The following is a 21,035-nucleotide window of genomic DNA, read 5'->3' as shown; positions in this document are numbered from 1 at the left end:
TTCTATTATACACTGTAGTTTCTATAAACTTATTCATTTCAATAAAGAGAAAGTGTATAGAAGATTTGTCTTATCACTGAGAGTGCTCCTCTAAAATTCCTTTTTTCCCTCTCTAAACCTAGATTTGAAAATGAAAAGTTCTACAGGTGAGTGGGTATATTTTTAAAGTGTTATAGGTAAAAAATAGTTTGTGTTTTGTATTCTTTCTTTCCACTATGTCGTTTACTCAACTTTTCAGTAAACACATAAGTTTAACACACAAGTTTATCTATGCAGCTGTCAGTTGCAGTTAGTGGTAGCAACTAATACCAAACAAATTAACTATATTAAAAATATAGTAACTATTAATTGCAGTTTTATTCACATAATAAATTGGTATTATTTAATGTTTGTGACCATTTTAATACATTTCCAAATGTATTGAATTCAGTTACAACACAGAATATAACGTGTATAGTACTCGCTTCTTATTAGTTTTGTTATAAATATTTGCATTTTAAAAGATAAGAGAGATAATATAGTATTTTTCAGTTCACCTCATACAAGTCCTCTTGACCTACTTCTTGCTCATCCAATTGCTCAGATAAATAAGTTTGTTTACATTTACGGGAGGTAATGCTGCCTGTTTCTGATTTACAATGTCACCTGAAAGTCAGAACAGTTATTTGCATGGAACTACTCTATTTGGCATTGGACGCTGTTTACATGCCAGATATCTAAACATTCATATTCACCCCTTCATGCATCGTGCTAAAGTTTTACATTGTTTTGTTTGAGTACAGTTATGTCAAATAAAAAAGATAATTATTCTACATTTGTAAGTTGCACTTCCACAATAAATAGGTAGCATTACATTACTTGTATGAGGTGAATTATTTTTTTAGTTCAAATATTTAATAAAAATTGCATAAAATCAGGACTATATACCTTGTATTCTGTGTTGTGTTGAAATCAATGTATTTGAAAATGTAGAAAATCATCCAAAATATTTAAATTAATTTAAATTGGTATTCTGTTATTGTTTAACGGTGAGATATAACTGTGATTAATCATGAATATTTTTAAATGTTATTATTAATTGCAATTATTTTTGTAATTGTCTTACAGTGCTTATTATAAAATGTTTCATTAATGCTCTTAGAGTATAATATAAAGGGGTTAGGGTTGGGTTTTTTTTTCTGGTCCTTATTGTGCTTTCAAACTTCGCTATCTGTTTAACTATTGTGAATAAAGGAGTAAATGGAAGAAAGAGGCAATATAAATCTAATCTTGTGGCAAAAGTGTATCTGAGAAATTTTAAAATGGTAATCTCATTATCATCCTTACATGCTAGATGAGCTTTTTTTTTTTTGACTAACAACTGTGTCAAACCTGATATTTTATTGTTTCTTTTTAAACGTACCTAATGCAGCATCATGTAGCATCCAGGATGGCAAAGTCCCCAGAAAAGAAGGTGAATTACGTTTCCCAGAAAGTCCCAAACATTTCTATCCAAACAACCAGTGAGTAGATGCATTGCATTCCCTTTTCAGAAGCTATATGCAATAATCATGTCGTTGAAGTTTGTTGTTTGATTGCAAACAAGAACTTACCCAGTTCGTGTCATTACAGGCTGTGTGTCTGGACCCTGCTTGTCCCAGAAGGCATGCATATACTACTCAATTTCTCCCACTTCAATGTGGAGTCAGACACATTCTGTGACTATGATTCTCTGTCAGTTTATTCGAAAGATGACAGACTTGTTGGTGAGTTGATTTTCAGTGATTCTATCAAATATTTTCATAGAGTTCTTCAATGTTATTTAAAGTTGTAATAGTAACTGGATTCATTGGTTTCAGGCTCTCTGTGTTCAGGCTCATCCTTTGGGCAAGGCGAGTGAGGCGCAGCGTGCTGCCTTGGGCCCCACATGTACCCTTTGGCCAGGCCTGTCTGTGCTGTCACTGATCACACTGAACTCATGCTTGCAAGTTATATGCCATGTCAGCCTTTAGGACCTTCACCACCAGATGCTAGCAGTTTACTACTTCCCCTAGCTGAGGGAGTTACCATTTGAACTAAGAGTTAGAAGCTTATGTTTTGATGTGAAAGGTCCGAGGTTGAAAGCCTGCTGACATCTTATGCGGGAGTGGGTGGTGTTACCCAGCCATTACAATTTATTGGGGAGAAGTGTTTGGAGGAGGAACTATAAATTTAGTGAAACAATAATAGGACCATGGGGGCTCTTTATCTCTAGGTGCTGTGTGACTCTAACCAAGGTTTGTAAGGATTAAGATTGAAAGATGTTATCAATCTGATAACTGTTCAGTGATACAAGCTACACAGTTTTTCTGCCTGGTTCCTAGTGATCATGTGTTTGCACCATATAAACCACTGAAATTAACTGGTGCACTTGACTGTTTTAAGAGAGAACCTAAGGAGTATGGAGATTGGCCTCCCATTTCACTATCAGAGGTGGCTCCTACAGGTCGGGAAGAGACCATTCCAACACTTCAAGTGTTGCTGCTTAAACAGAGGATGTTAGTTTCTGGTACTATCAAGCTACTAGTATGCAATTTTTTCACTTGAGCTTTTCAGCAAGAGTAGAAAGGAGAATGGAGGCAGACCTCCAACTGAAGAGCTGTAAGAATTCTAGTTATAGTTGTACTTCTCAGGGCCAGCCCACAACATTTTGGCACCTGAGGTGGGGAGCTCAAATGACACCCTCATGCCTCCTCGCTGCACCAGCAGCAGACACAATTTTCTACACTTTGGGTCCTAGTGGTGCCCCCCCACAGTTTGGCACCTGAGGTGGCCGCCTCAGTTTGCCTCATGATAAGGCCAGCCCTGGTACTTCTAAGTGTTTTTTTGTTTGTTTGTTTGTTTTGGGTTTTTTTGGTGACCACATCCTGTAGCTGAGCTTTTATTACTTTGACATGTATACATTTTTCAACCAACTTTCCTAAGGTTTTTAATGATGATGATCATTCTCTAATTATAAATACATAATTTGCAGGGAGATTCTGTGGGGTTGACTCTCCACTACCCATTTTGGTTGGCTCCAATAGTGTAAAGCTGAAGTTTGTCTCTGATAACAAGGAGACTGGAACTGGATTTTCAATGTTTTACAGACCTCTTTCACCATATGCTCTTCCTGGTAAGTGTTAATGCTGTATATCTTCCCTGCCAAGCCATTGTATAAAATACATTGTATCCTTGAAGTTAGCTGTTCTGAGGCCTCTGCAGTTGCATTGTCAGGCACATGGCCTTAGGAGTGGAGATGGATTTGGAAAAGTTCAGAGTGAGGCTTGATTTGAGGCTGAAAAAGCACCAAGCTGAAGGTGTGTGGGTGCTCTTTGTACAGCTAAGGCTTACTTAATTAAAGCATGCTTGTAAAGTCAAAATGGTCCTCAGGTAAAAGATGCTATAATGGATCCTGGGCCCAATCACTTCTTCCTGGGAGAGAATGCAGGAAAGACTGCTAAGTAGGTAGAAATGTTTTTGGGTAGGGTTTGTCTTCCCCCTGGAACAGGTCACGGGGCCTGCCTCCAAATCTGGACGCTCGCCTGGTAGCAGAGGCAGGCCATGTATCTCTGTAACTCTGTGTGCATCATTGCATGGCGGAGTACTGCCTCTGGAGGAAACACATCCACTGGTCGTGTTACCTTTCCACCCTGATCTCCCAAGGGCTTGGGGGATGGGGTGCAAAGTGCAGCACCCTGCTATTTCCTTGCCCTGTTCCTGCAGAGTGCTTTCTGAAGGACGGTGAGAAGTACATTACTGCAGTGGGTTGGCTCTCTCTTCCCTATGGGAGGGGTGTAATCAGAGGGGATAGGGCCCTCTCTGTGCATAGCTCACAGTAATGCGCCAAATCATTCTCCCTTTCTTTTTCAGCTGGGAGATTGCTGCATGGGAGCTGGTCAGGATTTGAATTCAGTGGATGGCCAATTAATAGGAAAACACTTGTTTCCCTTTGATTTTTCCCCCCTGATGTGTTTCTAGATTCTGGCTGTGAGTCCCTAGCTGTCCTCTTTGAAGGAGGAGTGATTCAAAGTATGAACTACCCTGAGCCCTACAGCAACTTGGCCAACTGTCAATGGATTATTCATGCTCCAGAGAACCATGTCATCAAGGTACAATGAAGGAAGGGTGTACACCTTTCAGCCTGTGCAGAACTTTCTTTGGGGAAAAAACAAGTTGTACACTATTCATTGGTAATAAAAACTTACCAGTACCTTCAATTCTTGTGTAGTGCTGTAGTTGCATTCCACCTAAAAAGTAGCTGTAATCTCATGATATTTCAGATCTGTTAGAACTATAACAAAGTTTGGAATTATTTAGATTTGGGCTCCCCCCCCCCCCCCCACTGGCATTAGTTGCAAATTGTGGATCTGGACCCAAGTTTAACCCAGATTTCTCCAAAGTTTTGGGGACGTTTGGATTGGGTGTTTTGATTCAGTATTAGGTTAAATTAAAATATTTCTCTGGCTATGAACATCTTAATATTTTTCCTCCTCTTAGCCTTTTGTTGAAAATAAAATAGCAGAGTATCAGTTTAATATTTCAAACATTTTCTGTCGGGGGCGGTATGCTGCCCTTATAGGAGCATGATCTATGCTAGAGTATTACAGATCTGTACTCAGTCTTCCCATCTCTTACTGTTAGCTCTCTAATCTGATTTTTTACTTTTTCTTTTAAGCTTATATATGAGTATTTTGAAATTGAGGAAAATGAAGACTGTTCCTATGACTCTGTAACAATGTATGAGGATGTAACAAAAGAGGAAGAAATAGGTTTGTCTTTTGATTTTTTTCAGTACTGGTCATTGATTTAGACCTGCTTTCTATTGGTCTCATTTTGCATTTTCAAACACTGTAATAGCAACCAAAAACATTACAGCCTGCAATGCCAAATAACAAATAAAAAAGAGCAATTCCCCTCTCCTGCTACTAGGCATTGAAATGTATACTATTCTCCATACAGTACACACTGGCATTTTTCACCTCTGATCCTTTTCAGAGGACTATTGTCTACTATCTACTTACTTAGATAGAGAAACATATCTATAGCATGAAAATGTTGGTTATTTATATAGCATCCTAAATTCTGTATTTAGTTCCTGTAACTCAAGGAAGGAAACAGCCAGATACTGTTTGCAGTACTGTTGTTTGGCACATTGATCATACAAAACACCCCAGGTGACATGAGTCTGGTTTGCTTTTCAGGGGCTTGTTCTTCTTCACCAAACCCCTGGAACATTGATGTAACTCTCATTAACATCACTAGAATTGTTTTTGGTTTAGGGCATTGTATCAATACATGACAGGAGAATGAAGCCTAAGGACTTGTTGTTTGGTTTATCTATGGAATACATAATAGGCCCAATTCATCTCAGTGCCAGTGCTGGTGTTGGAGCAAAGGTAAAGGGGAGGTAATATTTTCCTTCCTTTATTCAGGGATCAAGTGGACTCTTGGTGTAGTCTAAGAAAGCCCTCAGGACTGCCCTAACTTGTACCCTCTGCAATGGCTTTGATAGGCCTATGAAGAAGTACAGGGAAGCCATGGCTAATGCCGTGCCATTCCAGCCTATCTCTGCATGGGATTGAGTGGAGTGGGATTCATGCACTAAGGATTTTTCCCAGGAGAGTTCTATGTAACAGAAGAGTTACCTTCTCAGCCCCTTTGCAAAGTGGCTCTAGAACAAGGCTGAATTCACCTGTATGCTTTGATTGGTCAGTAAAGACCAAAATTGGCTTTGTTTGGAAGAATTTGAAACAATTGGAGAAGGTTGCTGTGCTTTCAGGGGTGGCTTAATGCCTTTGTAAGGTAAGAGTTGGGTTATTGTTTGTTGTTGTTGTTGTTGTTTTTAAGATGAGAAGGTGAGAAGAAAGGGAACACCTCTCCTAGCAGTGTAGTGACATTTGTAAACTACAAATGGTATTCATTATTCGTGATAACTTGGTCAGTTAATGATGGTGGGACATTGTGATAATACAAAAAAAGCCAAATCCCTAATGTGTTCCTCCCAAAGTTGTGAAACATGGTGAAAAGGACACCAGATTCCCACCGCAGAACTGGAAAATGTAAATCTATGAATGAATGCTCCATGAATCCTCATCTTGGCAATTGGGCTTAGACATAGACCAAGATCTAATCATTTTGTCATGGGAGAGATTTGAAAACCTAAACCTCAGATTGAATTTTGCAAATGGTTCCTATATTTGTGGACCAATGTCCTGGATCTCAACTCCTTGGAATTTTGGGAAGTTTGGAATTTGGATCTAAATACTGTTGCTGAGTCCCACAGGAGCTCCTTCTAATATACAAAACTAGGGTTCTTTCCAACCATATGTATCTGCTGGAAAAAGTATGTTTCTCCTTTCCTCCTTCCCTTTTCTTCTGCTGTCTATACCAGATATGATGAGAGTTATATTTGTAAATCCTGGGTCTGTCTTTAGCTAGGTCTTGTGGGTTTGCTGTCCCAGCACCTGTTTTGAGCACCTCTAGCATGATGCTAATCATCTTTCATTCAGATGAAACTGAGACCTTTGGGGGATTCCGAGCCACAATCTCCTTCATTCATATTACAGGTAAAAGAATTGAAGCATATTGTATTACATGTCATCCTGCTTTTCCTGGGGGGAGGGATGGGTAGAGGAGGAGGAGGGCCAGCATGGGTGTTCTGCAGAGAGTCTTGGTATTTCATCTGGTTTTGGTCTAGGTAGGTCTCCACTGAGAAAATGTAGTAATGAGAAAAACTATTATATATCCAGTGGGCCATAGTCTCTAAGATCTATTGAGTCCAGAAATCTAAAGGTGCATGTTTTGGGTACAAGTTTGAGTCATATCTTGATATATATATGGACTGATTCTTCTTCAAACCCAAATGAAAAGCCTGCTGCAGCATGGCATGTTTGGGGTTTAAATGATGGGAAATGACATGTGAATGGACATTCAGTCATCTTGCAGATGCTATTAAGAATCAACTTTTCATTCTGTGAAGTGATATGTTGGGACATTTTTAGGTCATAGCCAGGTAATGGTCAAAAGTCCAACTTTGCTCTGTCCTACTTTATGCAGGCAGCTGGCATTAAAAGCATATTGTGGTGTTTGTAGCTAGAGCTGATCAAAATTTGGAAATGTAAACATTTTGATTTTTTTGTTCAGAATCGGAACAATAAATCAAAATTTTACAGCTGGAGAAACTGAGATAGTAAGAGTAAGCAATTTGATTTTACTAAAGGCAGCTTACTTAGGCCTGTGATTAGACCACTAGATAGCTCCTGCCTGTAATATAATAGCTCACAACAGAACAATCACATCTTGTTTGTGGAATTTTGTTTAATTGCTGAGCACCTGGCAGTGGGACATATGCCATAAACAACTTGGAGTGCAGACAAGTTCAGACAGAAGGAGACGTTACTTATGGACTGCAAAGGTCCTGGGTCAAACCTTAGTTGCAGTAATATGTGCCAAGACAGAGAATGACATTTTGGCTCCACTGAAGTCAATAGTAAAAACGTAATGGCCACCGTGGTTCAAACCTGTGGGCCAATTAGCCCAGTCTCTGGCCCCTGACAATGGCTAGTGCCAATGCTTCAGAGCGAATGAACAGAGCAGGGCAATTCTGAGTGATTCTTCCCATCATCTATGCCCAGATTCTGGTAAGTGGAGGGTTAGGGACACGTGGGGCATGGTGTTTTGTCTCTGACTAAGTTAGCTAATAGGTATTGATTGACCTATCCTCTGTCAACTTATCTATTTCTTTTTTGACCCCAGTTACACTTTTGGCCTTCACAGCATCTTAGGCTATGTCTAGACTGAAGAGCTTTTCTGGGAGGTATCCGAAAAAGCAGACGTGTTCTTTCAGCATCCCTGTATTCCCCTCGGTGAGAGGAAGAAGAGATGTTCTAAAAGTGGAGATTTTTCCAAAATGTGGCCCCTTATAGATGGGCCAAATTTTGGAAAAGCCTCTTTAAAAAAAAACGCAGAAAAAGATACGCAAATGGTGGTTAGCAATGTGCGTATTTTTGTCCGACTTTTCTCGGCAGTGTAGACATGGCCGTAGAGTAGCAAGTTCCACAAGAAGACTAGTCATTGTGTGCAGGAATATTTTATTCTTTTTGTTTTCAACTTGGCACTTATTAATTTCATTGGGTGATAAGTAAGTAACACTTTCCTATTCAACTCCCCCACACCATTCATGATTTCATAGAGATCTCTCAAATCCCCTTTAGGTGTCCCTTCTGTCCCCACCTTGATCATCTCTCCTCACACAGAAGCTGTTTCATACCCCTGGGCATTTTCATTGCTGTTCTCTGCACTTTTTCCAATTCTCATGTATTTTTCAAGATTGATTAACCAGAACTGCATGCTATATCCCACATATGGATTTATATAGTGGCACAATGATATTTTCTACTTTATTATCCCTTTACTAATGGTCCCTAACATTCTATTAGCTTTCCTGATTGCCACCGTATATTCAGTGGAAGTTTTCAGGGAACTATCCATAGTGACTCCAAGATCTTTCCTGACTGGTAACAGCTAATTTAGATCCCATCATTGAGTATATGTATCAAGATTTGCTTTGATTTTGACTTCAGTGGAGCCAGGATTTCACCAACTGAGGTTAGCAATTGGGGTCACTGTCACTTAGTTAAATCCATTCCAATCTGTGCCCATCAATTAGCAGACACAGTCACTAAGCTAAAATTTCAGTTGTTCATCTTTGGTCATTTTTTACATGTGGCATGATCCTCCAGTCCCTACAGAGTCAGAACCCCAGTTGGAAACAATAAAAGTCTTTCCTGTGTAAGAACTACAGGATCAGGCTGAAAGTGAGTTAGGTCCAGAACTGGGAATGAAACCTAAAACTATTGTCTGCATTACACTACAAAGCCAACATAGTCCCTGAGTATTGATGCAATATACACCTAAGGCTACGTCTACACTGGCCCCTTCTTCGGAATAGCCATGCTAATTTAGAACTTTGGAATAGGGAAATGCGCGGGGGATTTAAATATTTCAATTAGGAATAAGAGATCCTCCGGAATAGGGCTTTATTCCGGAGGATCGCGCCAGTCTGGACGCTCTTTTCCGGCTTTTCCCCAAGCCGGAAAAAAAGCGGCGGCCATGTTTATTTAAATCCCGCGGGGGATATTTAAATCCCCCGCGCATTTCCCTATTCCAAAGTTCTAAATTAGCATGGCTATTCTGAAGAAGGGGCCGTGTAGACGTAGCCCTAGGGTGCACCTGGAGCTCGAAATAAGCTATGCAATTTGAGCTACACAAATTGCAGGGATGTTGGAATAGGGAGTCCGTTATGTTTCGAAATAATGAGCTTGCTCAAAAGATGTGAATAGCTATTTTGGGATACTTCTGATATCCCAAAAGAGTTCCCCAGTGTAGACGTAGCTCTACAGAGGGAATTTGGACTTACCTGCATGATATTAGGTGTACAGGCAAAAGTTATCTTCCATAGGCATGGCTGCACCTACACTGAGAATTTGATCAGAAAAGCTATGTTCTAGGTAGCGTGTTATTTTTTTTTCACACACCCGAGGGACATAAATATGATGGTATAAATTTTGAGTTAGACTAGGTGACAGTGTGCGGCCCTCCAGTCAAACTGAGGGATACCTGTTACATGGATCAAAAGAAAATACTGAGGTTTAAGACAAGCTCTAATTTTGTGTTTGTTTATGTTGATGTTGTTGTGATTATTTGTATTGTCAATCGTAGCCACCAATGTGTGCTAGGCATTTTTCAGAAACTCAGGAAATCTGGTCCCTGCTCTATCATGCTTTGAGGACACCTAATTAGACAGACAAATACTAGATCTAGTAATACAGAAGTAACTGAAGATATCCATCATCAGATGTAGTCCTCCTGTAGATAGGTTACTAAAACCACAAGAAATTACTGATTTGTCTCTGTGACAAAACCAGGAGTAACTTCATTTGAAATACACTAATATGCTATTTTCACTTGCTAGATTTAAATATATCTGATTCGGTCAATGAAGCAGCACTTCCTGCAGATCTAAATACCACCACAGAAATTCCAGGTAATCCACCTGTGATAAGCCTTCTTTAGTGGGAATGTGATACGATTTGAGCAGGAGGAGGGGTAAAAAATGGCTTATGATTGTACCTTGAGTTGCTACAAGATGCTCCAGTTGAGGTGGAAAGAAATACAGTTGGCTTTAGAATGGTAGGTTCTGTCTCTCTGGTGCCTGCACTTCATTCATTCGCTTACATCGGTAAAATGTGTGTTTAAAATGCCATTTTGATTTGGTAATGTTTTGCAAAAACCCTCTTTGTACAAGTGTAATTTAGAACACCGGGCATTGCCTGTACATTTAGAAATTGGCTTTGCACCCTTAAAGGTTTATGGAAAGGAATGAGTCTGCAATACACTACAGACCTGAGGCTAATGTGTTGTACTGCAGATGATCTTACTCTTATGAACATACTCTGTTTCTGCAAAAAGCATCTTCTCTTGACAGTGGGGGGCCCTACACCTGCATTGCAGTGCAGGAGATCTAGGATTAGGCACAAAGGTTGCTGAGGCAGGCTACCCTCACTGTAAAGAGTCAAACAAGTGTAAACTCTTTTCCCCCAACCAAAACCTGGACTCTCCCTTCAGTGTATAAACGCTTTCTGTTCCTAACAGATGACATCTGTGGAGTGCCTTCAAATCAGCCCAGGTTTCTCTTCAGCAGGATAATGGGTGGTGAGGAAGCTGTGCCCTACTCCTGGCCCTGGCAGGTCAGCATACAGATGTCAGCCGAACACATCTGTGGAGGAGCAGCTCTTACCAGAGATTGGGTTGTCACAGCTGCTCACTGCTTTAATTTCAAGTAGGTGCCCAGGGGAAGAAGACACTATAGGATTTCTGGGAGGGAGTTCCTTATCACAAGATGTCACATAAAATGTGATGTAGTTATTTGAATTTTGCTCTGACAGGCTGGTTTAAAATGGGGGCAGCTAACATATTTGATATTTCAGGGGATACTGACATGATTTATAGTCCCCACATTTCTCTACCATCCCTGACTGTCCTGTGCCCCGCCACAGCATGCATTGCAGGGGCTTTTCCCAGAGGTGAAGGTAAGCCACTCCGACCAGGTACTCTGTACCGGCAAGAAAGGGACCCACAAGGCCCAGTGCACTGTATGAGCGCTTTGTAGTTGATACGACATGTCAGAAAGACACCGTACTGACCCCGCCTCTCCACAGAGCTCTGCCTCAGGAGAGCAGGGCAGAGTAGGGGGGCGTGGTACAGCAGCTGGAGGAGCTGCCTGCACTTGCAGGGGGCAGAGCTGGGGCTTCCGTTCCTTTCATTGCTGGCTGGGGCAGAATGGGGCAGAACTGCCGGCAGCTCCTTCAACTGCCATCCCAACCCCAGGTTTCTCCACCCAGCTAACAAAGGATGGGGAGGGAGAGGCAAGAGTGGGGAACGGGGGTAGTCTGGTGGGGATGGAGCAGAATCACATGGAGGGTCACGTGAGGAAGTCACATGCCCCCTCTCTAGCTGGTGTGGCCCCCTCTCTCCATACAGGGAAGAAATTAATTCTACTTTCACCCCTGGCTCATCCACACCTCCAAAAGTTCCCCCAGAACCTCTTTAGATCCTGGGAGATCAACAGGAGGCCTACCATATCTGCTTAGAGCTTTGGGATAGGCTTGTCATTATTGAGTCATAGACCCACAGATCTGACCCCTTGTTACTAGAGTGGGGCAGGACACTGTTATTGAAAGAGTTAATTACAGATGTTGGCAACAAGAGCTCCCTCGAGAAATATGTTTTCCAAAAAGTACTTCTTGGGTATTTTCTAGATCATTTGTAATGAATATTATATGGCTGTTCTAATTGGCTGTTCTAATTTTCTGCTTTAAAGAAAAGCACATATAAAGACCCTCCTTGTTATCTGGTTTTCTTTCCACAGTAGGCTCTTTCTGCAAGAGCATCTTCTCCCAGGGTTACCCTAGAAATTCTGTTACATTTTCAAATAATTTTGAGTATGTCTTTAAGGATTAGAGGTCAAATGTTCAGAAATGACTCAGGCATTAGGGTCCTAAATCCCAATGGAACTTATGGTCTGACTTGCCTAAGACACTTCTGAAAATGGGATTTAGTTGGGTCTGAACATTTTACCCCAGGGGTCCTGCTTTTGCAGTATTTAAAACAATAACAAAAGAAAACAACCCTGTGGCTAAATCTAAACTACAATCCTCTTGCGGAAGAGCAAATGCAAAAGGAGCGCTCATGTGCATATGTCGCGCTCTCATTTGCATTTCCTCTTCCTTTCCCTTTTGCACAAACAATGAGAAAGAATGGCTCTTGCACAAAAGGGTTTTTTTTGTGCAAAAAGGCACCGTCTACACAGCGCGTGTTTGCGCAAAATCTCTTGCGCAAAAAGGAAAGGAAGAGGAAATGCAAATGAGAGCATGGCATATGCAAATGAGTGCTCCATTTGCATTTGCTCTTCCGCAAGAGGATCATAGTTTAGATGTAGCCTGTGTGAGGAAAATTTCTACATTGTATGATCTCATTATATCAGAATCTTTGTAAAGGCCGCCAGTGGCTTTGCATTAATTGATTTAGTCAATCCTCAGTGTCTTTATTGTCTCAACAAAAAGGAACAACTGTAAAAGGCATGACCGAGGTTTCTGTTGTGTTTTCAGTCTGATTCAGTTAATCTTTTTTTTTTTTTTCATGAAAAACTGATGTGAAATGAAAAGAATGGGATTAATTGTTAGTTTTGTTCCTAGTATATATCTATGTCCTGCTGCTTCTCAAGATGCTTTCTATAAGACTCAGACCCTATAAGATCCTAATTCCTGGCCCAAATTATTCTTTTGCCTTAACACACTGCTGAGTTGCAGGACTTGATCATGCTGCTGTTGAAGGTAATGGCAAAATTCCCATTAGTTTGTGGGAATAGGATGGGAGCCCTACACTTGGTGATTCAGAAATAATCAGGACATAAGCATTTGTATGGGAGTGGGGTCCTAAGTTCTGAAGACTTAATTATGCGAGAGATTGTTAGACAAATTTCATTGTGAGAACAGCCCTAAGATTGTTCCTGCTTTTGTTGTTTTTTAGGGAACAATATAGAGAATTATGGACAGTAGTTGCTGGACTCCATGATATTACAGAGCAAGAGCACAGTCAGGTATTGTGAATTAAACCTGGTTTGTACATTACATACTTCTCACTAACTGATAGAATGTAGGAGGCAGCAGATGTGCAAATATAAAAATGAAGGGCACACATGCACATGAGGAAGTTTAATTGCCATCATAGAACTCTGAAGTGAACAATAATGAGCCCCAGACTCTGAGCACTGCTCCCAAGTGTGCAAGGTGTGAAGAAAGCAGTGCACAGCAGAGGAATGTCTCAGACACTACTCCATTATTTTAGCTTTAAATTCTGCAAGATCTGGTAACTGTTGCCAAAACAAATGCTGCCCATTGTCACAGAGAAGTGGCAAGTCCAGTGCATGTGCATTCCTTCCAATCCCATTCTCCTGACTTTAGTTTCTCAATGTCTTAAATGCTCCTTACCTATCACGACAAGACAGCTGCTTTCTGTTGCACTGTCTCGGACCTGCTGAGGAACAAACCCGGACAGAGGGTAGGCTGGAGCAGTATTGCTTTTGGGGTTGCTCATTGGCACAGATTTACATCACATTCATGCTGGCAGTTTGGAGGCAGGCTGCAAATGCGGTGTAGATTATGATGTTCCTTGGGAAATCCCTTCGGAGCTGCAGGTCACAGATCCTAAACTGCCTTTGATTGGGTATTTCTCATTCACTCCTCATACTCATTCCATAGGTTACATACATATTCATAAGCATACATTAAACAATATGGTTTCTAAGTAAAACCAGCCTCATGACCTTGAGTAAGCAGAAACCTACCATAAATTGGATTGCTTGATGTAATAAAAAGACCTAATGTAAATAATAGGGGTTAACATACCAAAAGCAGAATACAGAGCTTAACATAAACTGTAACTAAGAGAGGTAGGGTCAAAGGAAAAGGGGAAAGCAGAGGAGTATGTCCAATCAACCTACATCTACACTACAGGCTTCTTGCGCAAGAAGCTTTTTGTGGAAGAGATCTTCTGCAAAAATGTCTTGCGCAAAAGCGTGTCCACCGTGCAAAAGTGCATCATAAAAAGCAATGTGCTATTGTGCAAGAGAGTGTTCACACTACATGGAAAGAAAGCACTAATAGCTATCCACAGAATGGCCACCAGGGCACCTGTGGTTTTTCCTCTTTCCTGTTTTTGCACAAAAAACCCCTGTTGCCCATCCACTCACACACCTTTTTGCACAAGAACTCTTGTGCAAAAAGGAGTTATACCTCATAGAAAGAGGAATACCTACGCTGGAAAACCCCTCTGTTCCGTCGATTTACTTGCGCAAAAATGCACTTCAGGTGTGGAAGCTCCGTGAGTTTTTTGTGCAAAAACGCTGTTGTGTAGATCTAGCCTCAGCTAGATGCCAGTGGAGAGGAGGGAGGGGGGATGGTGTCCAATTGGTTACACTTTCAAGCAGCCAATCATTAATAATGTTGGTTCTTTTCCATGCACCATCCCCAGGGCTCCAGGTAAATGCATCAAACTGGCATGTTTTAAAGCACCAGGTTCCTGGCTCATTTGATTAATTGCCATATCTTCCTTTTTCTAGAGACGATCAGTGAAGCTGTACATTGTACATCATGATTTTAACAAGACTACTATGGATTCAGATATTGCATTATTGCAATTGACTGAGCCCTTGGAGTTTAATCACTACGTGCGTCCGGTGTGCCTGCCTGAGACGGGTGAAGTGGTTCAGCCTTCTAGGGTGTGCACCACCACAGGGTGGGGGATCCGTAATGAAGGTATCCAAGTCTTTTCACTTCCCAGGGCTGTGCATACCACAGATATATTTTAACAAACATGGGAGAGTGAGCTGTATCTTTATTTGGCTCCTAGAACAGTCATGTGCAAATTGGAATGTGTTCTTGATGGTGTAGATGGTGTGATGTGCATGGGATGGGATAGGAATCAGCTATATTAAACTGGGACAGCTGGCAGAAGGGGAGTACTAGAAACATTGTCACTTGAAACCTTTAAAGACAGGACAGAGCATGAGCAAATGTATAGGAGAGAACAATCCTGCATTGCCCGTGGGCAGGGTTGGTGAGCTAGAGGTATTTTTCAGCTCTTATGTCTGTGATATTGGCAGGAGGTAGATGGACATTAGTGTTCATCGCTGGTCCAAGTTTTTGCTGATTCTAAGATCTTTTTTCACTTCAAGACAGGGAAAAGTCCAATAAACTTCAGCAGCTGGAAGTCCCAATCCTAGTCCCTGAGATGTGTCAGAACTACTATGTAAATCATCCTGGCAGGGTGACCCAGCAGATGCTGTGTGCCGGATTCCCTCTGGAGGAGGGAAAGGATTCATGCACAGTAAGTTAAAACAAAGTGCCGCTTTTGTGCTCATCACGGAATTGGAAAGACCTTTGATTCTGAAATAGGGAGTGCTAAGATTTGAGTGGAAAGGGCTGTTTCACTGCGGACAAAAATTGCTTATCTGGTACATTGTGAAACAATTTGTCATTCCAACAGTACCATTAGCTATTCAGATTACACATCCACCCATGCACCACACAAATGGCCCAAGTGTCTTGGACCTACAATACAAAAGAAGGACAAAAATAAATGAGGTAAGCATGAATCAAACACATAATGATTCAAAGTTTGCCATGGCAGCACACCAAACAGCAATGTTAATTTGTAACCAACGATTTTCTCTTCTAATGTAGGGTGACTCAGGGGGACCATTAGTTTGTCCTTCAGAAGAGACAGGATTTTACACTCTGAATGGACTAATAAGCTGGGGCTTTGGTTGTGGAAGAAAAAACTACCCAGGAGTATACACAAACGTTGCTGTTTTTGTTGACTGGATCAATCACTACATTAACAAGACTGGTATGTACAGAGGAAACAGCCACTAAGTTTGCCTTAAGTGCCCAGCCTGAGGCACATATAAAGGGCCTCCTCCTTTTCAGAGTGCAGGTTGTCAGCACTTTCTGAATGGCAGGCCCCTTTAACATGTCTCAGGTTGGGCACCCTGGAATGGAAGAACCCCAAATCAGTGGTCACTTCTGAAAATGTCAACCTGGAATCTATTCAATTCCTGAGCCCCCAGGATGTGGTCCAGGGCCTCAAAGTGGGGGCAGGTCTCTGGGTCGGCCCCTGGCTGGGAGGCCCTGGAGTAGGACTGCCGCAGGTCCTTGATTTTGCAGCGGACCTGCTCCCGGGTCCGCATGTGGCCTTTGGTGGCCAGGCTGGCAGCCATGTGGCTATAGACGGCTGCGTGCCTGTGTCTAGTGCAGAGATCGTGGACGTTGGAGGCCTCCCCCCAAACCTGGATGAGGTCCACGATCTCCGCACTTGACTAGGCGGGCGCCCGCCACTTGCAGCCCCAGGCAGGCTCCTGGGAGCTGCCAGCCTGGTCCTGGGAAGAGGCGGAGGGCTGGGTGGCAGTGGGTGGCTGGCTCATGTCGTGCCAGGTGCAGGGTCTGCTGGCTGGGTGCTGGCAGGCTTGCATCTGGCATAAGCAGTGTAGCCAGACTGTGCCCCTTTAAGGGCTCCGGGGCCGGGAGGGGGGCAGAATAGTTTTCCTAGTTTGGCCCAGAGTGGCCACCAGGGCAAGCTGGGAAGGGCTAGCCTCCCACTAGTTCGAATTAAATGGCTACACAGCCCTTAATTCGAACTACTTAATTCGAACTAGGCGTTAGTCCTCGTAGAATGAGGTTTACCTAGTTCGAATTAAGCGCTCCGCTAGTTTGAATTAAGTTCGAACTAGTGGTTTGCCTGTGTAGCGCCTATTAAAGTTAATTCGAACTAACGGCTGTTAGTTCGAATTAACTTTGTAGTGTAGACATACACTTACTCTTTCCCTGTTAAAAAAAAAAGTTAAAAGTTACGTTAAAGAAAGTTAGAGTTAGATTTAGAACAATGCCTGGTTCACCAGGGTTCAAGAAGTGAGGCCTGCTGCGAGGCCATGCCTGCCTCGGACGGCCACTCTTCCTGCATTCATTGCTTAGGGGAGGGCCATGTTCCACAAAAATGCACTCACTGCTCTAAGCTTACGGCTAGAGCTCAACACGACAGGGAGATGAGGCTCAGGATGAACGTGTTCAACAAGGCTCTTAAGCCTCAAGGACCTGCCTCCCCCCCACGGCCATCAAGAGAGCCACAAAAATGAAGGGCTTCCTTTCCAACTGCCACCCCACAAGAAAGAGCAAGCCATCTCCGACCCACTCTCTGCCTGCTACTTCGCATGGCAGAATGAATGTTGGCAGTAAACCGGGTACTTCAGGTGAATCTACGGTGCACATGGCACTATACAAATCACTGAAATCCACCTTTTCGGTGCCGACCACACGCTGTTCATCAACACTGATGCCTACGGCACCAACAAGCTCCACTCGAGTCATGCCCACACCACCGGCACCGACTCCAAGGGTGGCACCGACTCCCTCCGAGCGCCACACGGCACTGACTCCAGTGCCGAACCACCCGGAAGTCAGTGCTATTGGCACCGCAAACGGCACCAGTGTGTATGACCCCGCCTCCCATGGTAGACGATCCGGCACCGACCTCGGCACCAAAATGGTCGCAGCCTAGGAAGGCTACACTCAAGACATCATGAAAGCGGAGTCCATCTCCACGCTCACGTTCTCTAACGTTTTCTCCGGAACTGTTTTCGCCACCGCCTCCTGTGAGCGCCTCCCATCTCCATTCTTAACCCCACCAAGGGAGCATCATTATCATCATTGTTTTTCCACCTCCCCTTCTCCCTTACCACGAAGGTCTTACTTTCCCTCAGTGTCACTGCATTTGCCCAATTGCTCATACAGGCAGTCGTATAGCAGATCTCCTCGCTACGAGCGCTTGCCATCTCGTTCCTCCTATTATTATCGGGACCCGTATGATAGCTGCACATACTATAGGACCTATTCACCATAACACCGTTCTTATTACCGCTCGTCCAGATCACTTCCGAGATCCAGGACACACGATTCTTCTGCGAGACACTCACCTGTGACCGACCCACCTCATTCAGGGCACGGCACAAGGTCTCCACTCCCTCCCCATCCTTATGTTGAGGAAGGGCAGCCCCAAGTGGAGAGACGCATGAACCTGAGACATCACCTACTGATCCATCATCATCCTCACTAGATGAGGTGGTTATACCAGGGGACACTTCTCCCCCTGACGATCTCAGGCAATTTCAGGAGCTTTTTAAAAGAGTAGCAATCTCCCAGGAGATTCAAATGACTGAGATCAAGGAGAAACAGCACCATCTCTTAAAAAATCTCAAGATGTCTCATGTTCCTAAATTGGCTATTCCCCTGGATGAGGCGATATTAGAAGTCACCAACAAGTTGTGGCAGACCCCAGCATCAGTATTACCTACAAATAAGAAGGCGGACAAGAAATAGTTTGTCCCCCCCCCAGGGGTCAGAATTCCTATTCACTCACCCGCTCCCCAACTCCTTGGTGGTTGACGCAGAGTGACAAAGAGCACGGGCACCGCAATATAGAAGCCAAACATCCAACAAAGACTAAAAGAGGCTGGATTTATTTGGAAGGAAGGTATACACGTCATCGACACTTCTTCTCCAAATAGCCAACTACCTGGCACATTTATCCACCCATAATTTCAACAAATACTCAAAACTGACAACTCTCATGGAGTCTCTACCTGAATTGAAAAGACCCATTTTGAAGGCTGTTGTTCAGGAAGATTTTTTCTAAATCTACTCAATTTCATGCTATAAAGCTCAAAAGACCAGTTCTAGCAGGCCTTACTGAAGTATTCTCCCAAAACACTAAATACAAATTGAGCATACAAGTCTGGCAATGAAAGCAGATTTCTTCATTTGGTAGGGTTCCAGTAATATAACTGTTGGCAGAATTTGCCCTATAGTGTATTATTCTGTCAGATGAACACATTCCCATGGAGTTAAAGACAACTGGTGACAGATGGCAGAACAAGGAGCAATGGTCTCAAGTTGCAATGGGGTAGGTCTAGGTTGGATATTAGGAAAAAGTCTTTCCCTAGGAGGGTGGTTAATCACTGGAATGGGTTCCCTAGGGAGGTGGTGGAATCTCCATCCCTAGAGGTTTTTGAGTCCCAGCTTGACAAAGCCCTGGCTAGGTTGATTGAGTTGGGATTGGTCCTGCTTTGGGCAGGGGGCTGGACTCGATGACTCCTGAGGGCTCTGTCAGTCCTAGGATTCTATGATTCTAAAGGGCAAATTCCAAATTTATTGGCAATTCTATGTGTAACCCATCTGCCAGGTAGCACCAGCATCAGTCAGGACCAGGTTCAATAGCTAGGGGTTCCTCTCCATCCATCCAACACAGAACTGGCTCGAACCCCCAGCCAGTATCTGGGGAAATTCACACACACCCCTGGGCACCTCTGGAGGCAATGCTCCCCCACTCGCATGCACAGAGTCTGAGTGTAGAAAATAAACTTGTAATAAAAGGGGAGGGAAGTAACATAGCATTAACTTGGGAAAACACCAGGCCAGAGTTCATAACCAAACCACGAGTGAACATCCCACCCCAAGTAGGTTGGGCAATGACTTTTGCCTCTCAGGCTTGCAAGCCCAGCAATGTAAATGTCCCCTTCACATGCCCAACCCTCCTCTGCACCCCACTCACAGTCGCTGTCTTTGGCCAGGGCAGACGAGAGCTCAGAGGTGATAGGCAGAGCTCACCCCCTGTCCTGAGTGGGGAAGTGAGGTAGCAGGTATCTCACCCACTCTGCTGGTCACTCGCCCGCTGCTCTGTCACCACTCTGCTGGCCATCTGTTGCCCCTCTCTGCCGCCGCTCTGCTAGCCGCTCCTCATGCCTCCCCATCGGTCACCCCTCACTGCCACTTCTCCTCATGCCTCTCCATCACCACCCCACTGGCACGTGGTGGATTGGGCTCTTGGTGCAAAGCACAGTCCAGCCACAAGAGATTCTAGCAGCCACTGGAGGACATTTACATACAAAAGGGACTTAGTATGGGGCCTTTCTTTAACTCTATCATTGAAAGAGTGGGGAGAAACAGGTCAAACCAGTGTTATAGCGCTCGCCTGGAGGGCATGCAGCCTGTTGACTCACCTCTCTCCCCAGCTGAGTCTATAGGTACGGTGACCATATTTTCTGAACCAAAATTAGGGACACATTAACCACACTCCCTGCCACAAGAAGTCCCGCCTGTGGAGTGGGGCTGGACCGAGCCATTTTGGCGCCCTGGGCCTGGGTGCGCGGCGCCGCCACTGGGCACATGGCACATGCGTGGGCCCGCCCCCGGGGCACACGGCGCATGCGCTGCCCAGCCCGGCCCAGCCACTGCTGCTGGCGCGCAGCTCCTGGCTATGCAGGGCCCCGTGACCGTGGGGGAAAGGGCACTGCTAGCTGGCACTGCGGGAATGGGGGGAGGGTGGCGCTGCAGGAGTCGGGCGCGTGGTGCCTGATGGCAGCTATAAGGGATGCTGTGCGCCCCTTACAGCTTCCATCAGGTGCCCCCTATCGGTTGGCGCCCCGGGCAGCTGCCTGGCTTGCCCATCCCTTAGTCCAGCTCTGCTGTGGAGGTACTACTTCCAGGGTCAAGATGGACACATGACCAGAAGTAAAGGGTGTCATGTGACCCCTCTAAAAACTCCTCCCACCGTCCTCCTACCATTAGGGATGGGTTTGGCCCCCCACAGAACCCCGCATGCAACTATACTGCAATTGCATTAACCCAACTTACATTGCATTAACTCGGGGCAGAAGCTGGGGGAAGTGTCCCTCTAAGATTTTCCTCCCATGAGCAGAGTGAATTTTGTCTTGTGCACCAGTATTGAGTCCATCTGCGCTTGTTCGGATGTGTGCCACTGTGGCACCCATATTATTAATAAATATCTTATAAACCTCTCTCTTTTCCCTCTTCTACCATGTCTCCCACCCTCCCCTCGCCCTATCTGCTCCCCTAGTGCCTGCT

At 43.9% G+C, this 21,035-nt stretch overlaps 1 protein-coding gene across 4 annotated transcripts in view; it reads left to right on the top strand.

The window, feature by feature from the left end:
* The window catches only part of OVCH2 (ovochymase 2), a 39,685-nt gene that overhangs the window by 15,867 nt on the left and 2,783 nt on the right, over positions 1 to 21,035 (top strand). For 2 of the 4 annotated variants that reach the window (XM_075927840.1, XM_075927839.1), the window contains 13 exons: positions 123 to 146; positions 1,412 to 1,502; positions 1,612 to 1,745; positions 2,993 to 3,133; positions 3,979 to 4,109; positions 4,676 to 4,769; positions 6,435 to 6,566; positions 9,974 to 10,045; positions 10,654 to 10,840; positions 13,090 to 13,159; positions 14,681 to 14,876; positions 15,296 to 15,447; positions 15,804 to 15,969. In XM_075927840.1, the coding sequence (XP_075783955.1) occupies positions 123 to 146; positions 1,412 to 1,502; positions 1,612 to 1,745; positions 2,993 to 3,133; positions 3,979 to 4,109; positions 4,676 to 4,769; positions 6,435 to 6,566; positions 9,974 to 10,045; positions 10,654 to 10,840; positions 13,090 to 13,159; positions 14,681 to 14,876; positions 15,296 to 15,447; positions 15,804 to 15,969 (1,590 nt within the window). Of the gene's footprint in view, positions 1 to 122; positions 147 to 1,411; positions 1,503 to 1,611; positions 1,746 to 2,992; positions 3,134 to 3,870; positions 4,110 to 4,675; positions 4,770 to 6,434; positions 6,567 to 9,973; positions 10,046 to 10,653; positions 10,841 to 13,089; positions 13,160 to 14,680; positions 14,877 to 15,295; positions 15,448 to 15,803; positions 15,970 to 21,035 lie in introns of those variants that run through there. The other 2 variants (XM_075927841.1, XM_075927842.1) reach the window with 2 other exon arrangements.

Source organism: Pelodiscus sinensis, chromosome 4 (genome assembly GCF_049634645.1).
Source record: "Pelodiscus sinensis isolate JC-2024 chromosome 4, ASM4963464v1, whole genome shotgun sequence".
NCBI classification, from domain to species: Eukaryota; Metazoa; Chordata; order Testudines; family Trionychidae; genus Pelodiscus; species Pelodiscus sinensis.
The sequence above is the reverse complement of the archived record's forward strand: the minus strand, read 5'-3'. Positions and strand labels throughout refer to the sequence as shown.